Source organism: Loa loa (assembly GCF_000183805.2).
Source record: "Loa loa unplaced genomic scaffold supercont3.747, whole genome shotgun sequence".
Classification (NCBI taxonomy): domain Eukaryota; kingdom Metazoa; phylum Nematoda; class Chromadorea; order Rhabditida; family Onchocercidae; genus Loa; species Loa loa.
In genome coordinates this window covers 1-6,530 of record NW_018108927.1, presented here as the reverse complement: position 1 = coordinate 6,530, position 6,530 = coordinate 1, and the positions used below count along the sequence as shown (strand labels likewise).

The following is a 6,530-nucleotide window of genomic DNA, read 5'->3' as shown; positions in this document are numbered from 1 at the left end:
TTTTCTTTTTTTTTTTTCTTTTTTTCTCTTTTGTACATTTATAAAAAAAGTAAGAGGAAAGGAAAAATCAGAGAATAAGAGGAAAGCTAGAATGATCTGGTTGCTGATCAGATGTGGCTTTTGTGGTTAATGAAGATTTCATACCGTTTGTACGTTTGCTACTTCCTATGAGAACTCGGAAATATAAAATATCGGCATTTGCAGAAAGTGGACATCATCATCGATAAATGATATCATCACGGAGAAGATCAAAAATTGGCTTTTCAATGTTACGTATGTTTCCTGAATGCAGTTAGCGATTTCTTTGGTTATCTAGCTGTATGAGTATTTCATAGTTCGTCATAAAGCTAGACGACCGGAGTAATAGCTTCTGCAATTATTGCTATCCCTTATTGCCACTTTGATTAGCGAAAGTGGGGAAGGTGTAAAAGTCATAAATGAATAAAGTTGACCATGTGAAGTGTCGTTATAACTTTGTAAAAGTGATAATAGAGGACGATAGAGTCTTATTACAATTATAAATTGAAATGATAGATAGGATAAGGTGGAGTTCAAAATGTGTAAAATTAGAAAAAATGATGAAAATTGATGAGAGTGATAAAATTGATGAGAAAAGTTATGTGAGTAAATTTGGAGCAAATCGATTACATTCAATTAATATTTATGGTAATATGTTTATTTTATTATAGAATTTATAAGTTTCCGGTTAACCACTTTTCATGAATTTTCGTTTGGTACTCTCAAAGTATAAAAGCATTTCTCAGAATTTTGTGAACATAACAGTTTAGGTTTAAAAAAATGATTGCTATTTATCTATGCAATTTGAAGCTCATATTTCTTAATTCTCAATGTTATATTTGTTCCATTATTCATTCCATTGATAAATTTCAATTCACAAGATATTTATATTTATGTATGGAACAAAATACGTACATCCTCAAGATTTTTGAATGTATGTAATCTGCCTATATAGTAAATGTTTCATTTCTGATATATGAAATTTTTCTATCCAAAATATTCACCTCAAAAAAAAAATCATATTTTTATCTATTATTACAGTTTAATTCTTGATAGATTTACATAAAGTTATCAATTTTTTCCTCACTATAAATCAAGGAATTTCTAGTTAGATTTGCAAATCAAATGCTTAATAAATAATTTATTGTTAGCCATATTTATATATAATCAATCAAAATCACTATACAAACATAAATCATGATATTTTCAGATGTTATAACAATTTTAAGAATCTATACTGTACCTGTAAATCTTATGGATACACAGTTAACACAACAAAGTCACATATGCTATCACAAATATATGAAACACCACCAACATTATGCATCTGTTTTGTATGTATGTAAGTTAACAAAGTATTACATGTACATATCCGAATATCATTTACAGGTACGTAGTATATAAGTTGCTTTTGCAATGTGACATCCAGTGGTCACATATATACATATATATACCAGGTTTCAAATATGATTTTTAAGGTAAGTTATTCATATTGCTTCAATCACTAATGTATCAATTTCTGAATACATGAATTAAAACGTAATATATTCATATTATTGAAAACTATCATAATATACATGGGATTATTTCTTGTTAAAATTAATTTCAAGAAATATATTCATCTTATTCAATTCCTATAATTCATAAGTTCAATTAAGAGAGAATATATCGAAATCGTTAATATGTTATCATGCGTACTTTAATGCTTGTAGTAATAAAATCTGAAAGTTTAATTTACTTTAAAGGATTTTTAGATGAGTGGAATCGAAAAGAAGAAAGAACTACATGAAGATGATAGCACGTGGTACATGAATCTGACTATCTTCGAGCTCATTAAGTATTTTTATCAAATATAACTGAATACGCTGAAATTACACGTATCATATATGTGGAAAATAAAAAGGTGCAAGAAAATTTATCCATTTTTGTAAAGAAATGTGAATTGAATCATAGTATTCCTCAATTTGACAATCAAATAATCGTTGACAATTTGTTGACAATAAAAGTTATCATACTTCAAAATAATAACGCATTATATTTGCTATATGTGCAAACGTTCAAGGAAGTATGAAATGTTCTTATGAAAAATATAAACCGCCGTAATATATCCTAATGTGCGTTAGAATTTTAAATACGTGTACAGGTAAAATAACATACTCATACAGCGATAAGCGGAAAAATAAACATGAGCAATATACACTATTATTTATAAAATTTATTTAAGAATTACTTATTTCCCCTTACATTCTTTCATTTCTATTTGAATTTCCAATTTTGAATTAAAACCTGCTTTGAATCAGTTCTTTTATTTACGCAGTGTATTATTATTATTCATCATTTAATCAAGTGAATAAATAAATGAGTAAAATATTTCAAGTTGAATAATTTAAACAAGTTATTTTAGTAAGTATTTGTTTCGATTTAAAAAAGTCATTAATAATTAAAACTAGTGGGGACCAATGTTTAGTTTTGAAAAAGTTTGTAATAATTAGAGTTTAAGTTTAAAAAAGCAATAATTAAAATTGGCAAAAACAAGTTATTTAGGTTGAAAAGTTAGTAATAATAGTTTGTAATGATCAATGATCAAATAATCAAAAATTTTCTCTCATATTTCGTCGCATTTTTTCCTTTTTTTTCTTTTGATCATGTAATTAATTACTTGTCGAAACAATAAGCTTTTGTCGAATTAAAAAAAAATATATATATATACCCGGAAATTCTGATTTTAAAATGAAGAAAAAATTCAAAGAACGTTTTTAACGGATACTAATAGAATTACAATTTATGAAAAGTAATGAAGGATTGATCGATTCTATCCAATTTAAATATCTCATTATTAATAAATCTAACTACTTTCATTTCCTATTAGCCAATAATATTTAGTCTTAATTTTTTTTTTCGATAAGAATAGAAATAGCTGCTGAATGATGCATAATTGCTGCTTCTTTATTTTATAACCGGTATTTAATTAATATGTTTAATTAATCAATCTAATTGATCAGTATCAGATTTTAATCATGTGTGGATTAAATTTCATTCATAATGAAGATAAGAGGGTGTGTAAAAATTTATGACAGAATATATTTCAAAATTGTTAACAAATTGTTGAAGACGTAATACCAAGTATGCTTACAGGTATATTAAAACTTGATGCCAAGTATGCTTACAGGTATATTAAAACTTGTTACTTTGTAAACAGAATAAAAAATGTGAATTATGGTTCCACCAAGTTTTAGAGTAAGATTTAACTCATTTGGCTATTAATTCAATGTTTAATTCATCCCATTAGCGCTAATTGCTAGTTCTGTTTACCAAATATAGCCCATTTATAGTATACATTATCTAATGCTTGATTTAAACAAGTAAAATGTTATATTCATTGAAAATTTGAGAATAAGTTGATGACAATTCATCCTACAATCCTTCTAATTATTCATTTTATCGAATATAACTACTTTATTACATATTTTAGTTATCCTGCATGAAATTTCAGAGTGAAACAGATATTTTTATTATAATTCAATTAGTCTTTCATCCCAATACCAAAATTAAATATGATCAATTTGCAATATCAGAATTGTTTTGAATCTTCAACAGTATTCCCTCTAGTTTCATCATACTACAGGTATGCTACAGGTATCTTTCAAATATTTCGGTAATTTCCTTTAATAGCTAATTAAAATAAAATTTGTAGAAAACCCATAATCGATCAATATTAATCATTCATATTTCATTTTAATATAATGCTAGGAATTCCAATATGCTGAATATATTAACAATAGCAAATTTTGTATATGCAAAACAAATATCAACTTTATTCATTACAAATTAAATGGCGCAAAATGGTAATATGTTCGATGAATCAATGAACAAACATTAACAAAACTTTAATCAATCATGATAAGAAATGCAAACATATAATATCAATTTGATCATTTGCATTTCTTTCTTTTTCCCTTTTTTTTCTTTTTTTGTAATTCTTTGCTGATATACCTCAATAATGTTGTTACTGACAACTATCTGATGACTAAATTTACTTCACATTGTCATCATGCTCTTCCATTACATATAAAAAATGATAGATTCGAATTACTTCACGATGATTTTTGGATTAGTTCACGATGATTCTTGGATTAGCTCTTTTAAACTATAAACATTTCGATAAATGTTCTATTAGTGAAAACATTTGAAAATTTGAAAATTAATAATATTCTTATACTAATTTGGTCATTTTCATACATTACACTTAATCTAATTGCTTCATCAAATGAAATACTCTAGCAATTCTTGTGCATTTCTCAGGAATATTTTTTGATATGTGATAACATTACTACCCTCCATTGTCATCGTTTGTTGTTATCATTGGAAAAAAACAACATCGCATTAATTAATCAATTTCAAAAAGTTGGGTTAAAAGATACTTGACAAAAAGTTGCGAATATCGATAGTGCTGCTGGCATGAAAGGAAATTAACCCGAAAGTTGCTATTGAATGAGAACAAATTGCTGACATTCCATGAATTAAAAATGTAACAAAAGCATTTTCATTTCATGTTTTTCATTTCAGAAAAATATGATGGAAATTTTTAGAAGAGTTGACAAGAAGTGACATGTAAGAAATGGAAAAAAGTTAATGGCGAAATAAACATTTAAAACAATTTTGAAATGATTTTTTTTCCCTGAAAATTTCATTTATGAAATGACTCAATAAACTTTCATAACTCATAAATGATAAAATAATAGTATTTTTAAGACATAAAATATGCCAAATAATATACCATAAACGTAGACAAAAATTGATAAATTCAAATGGAAAGAGTAATTATGAAAGAAATGAATGAATGATAAGATGATAATATTAAATGAACCAATAGTGAAATGAAACAATAATGAGAAAGAAATAATAATAATAAAGAGAAAAGAATGAATGAATGAATGAATGAATGAATGGACTAATTAATTAATTAGTTAATTAATTAATTAATTAATTAAATAATTTAATTGCTATTTCAATGAATAAAAAACATAACTTTTTCAAGAGATGAAGATGCTTCATTTCCAGTTATACTATATGATACCATCATAACTAACATCCTTCTAATCATTTATCAGTCATCAGTGCTCATCCATTGCTACTTCATTTCTTCGTTGATATCCATTCGAAAGAAAATATTACCCTACCCAAAATAACTTTGATATTGAAGCTTACTTTAGAAAAAAAAAAATTCTTACCTTTCAATAAACCTGTTAACTTCCAGTAATATTCTTTGTTTACCACTTATCCATTCTATCAGTATTACAATTAAATCATCTAAATGATTTGCTTAATTGTTAAATAGGCGTATTCAACTGTTTTCTATCAACTACGCTAAACCTGCAACTTTTAGGATGAAGAGAATACGTAAAAATCATTAAGCAACAAATATGCAACATTAATTAAAAGCTCTTTAAAAACATGAAGTAATTTTAGCTTGCGGAATTTTCTAATTACAACAATATGTTGAAAAGAAACATCGGAGATCTTATTGATAGTATAGTATTCTATGATTATGTAACTACGTACTTATCAAGATGGACATTTGCGCTCTCCAGAGATTCAACAAATGTATTTGTTAATAGCATTGAGGAAATTCTAATTATTCAAATTTTGTTAGGTCAATCATAAAGGAAATCAGTTGTATTTATTTCAAAATTTGAATCGATCGTTTTAAAATTACATAATTAGTGAACACAGTTAATTTGTATAAAAGATTGATAAATATATTACTATCGCTGGATAGTAAAACTGGATATTCAAAACCCTGTTCATATATCATTTTCTGTCGGAGTCAGTTCTCCTTCTGTTGCACTCGAGAAATGCGGAAAATAGAGCATTGATACGCTAATATCGGGCAGGATATACTCCAAGATTCCGCTGCGGAAGTATAAAAAGCGCTGTTTTCAAGTCTTCAACCATTCAACGTTCCGTCACTTTTTTCTTCTTTCATTGTTTAAAAAATACTCTTAGACTCTGTGTCTATTAATAAAGATTTCCTGTCGATCTTTCTACTTCCGAACATATTCGTTCTTACTGACATATTGTTCAAGAATAAATTTACTGTATTATAATGAATTATAAGATTAACATGCAGAGTACTTGCCATGGCAGCGTGACTTACTGCATGACATTCCATTCAATCATTATTATGCCATATAACGTGAGAGCTCGAATTCAATAATAAAAGCTTGTTTAAATATTAATTTCTTGAATTCCTTTGTAGTTGTTGTTTTTCTGAATTTCATAAAATAGATCTGCGGTATTTTCCAAACACCAAATGCTTCCAGAGGATATGTGTCCTAAGATTTCATTGAAACGATTTCTGAGGATATTAAACGTCCAGATGGCAACCCGCCTGATCGGTTAAGACGTAGACTTAAAGTATTAACAAGCGGTAACATAATCGCTTCATTTACAGTTCAAAAATTTATTGGATCGATTTGAAATTAATACCACAATTGAAATTAGAGCATAGC

The 6,530-nt window shown here is 26.8% G+C and overlaps 1 protein-coding gene across 1 annotated transcript; it reads left to right on the top strand.

Annotated features, from left to right (window-relative positions):
- Positions 1–575: 575 nt before the first annotated feature.
- On the top strand, positions 576–1,874 carry LOAG_11555 (hypothetical protein; the record flags this gene model as incomplete). The annotated part of the gene is made up of 3 exons (XM_003147073.1): positions 576–666; positions 1,229–1,407; positions 1,773–1,874. The coding sequence occupies 3 exons, from the start codon at positions 576–578 to the stop codon at positions 1,872–1,874; spliced, it is 372 nt and encodes a 123-aa protein (XP_003147121.1).
- Between the last annotated feature and the right edge of the window lie 4,656 nt (positions 1,875–6,530).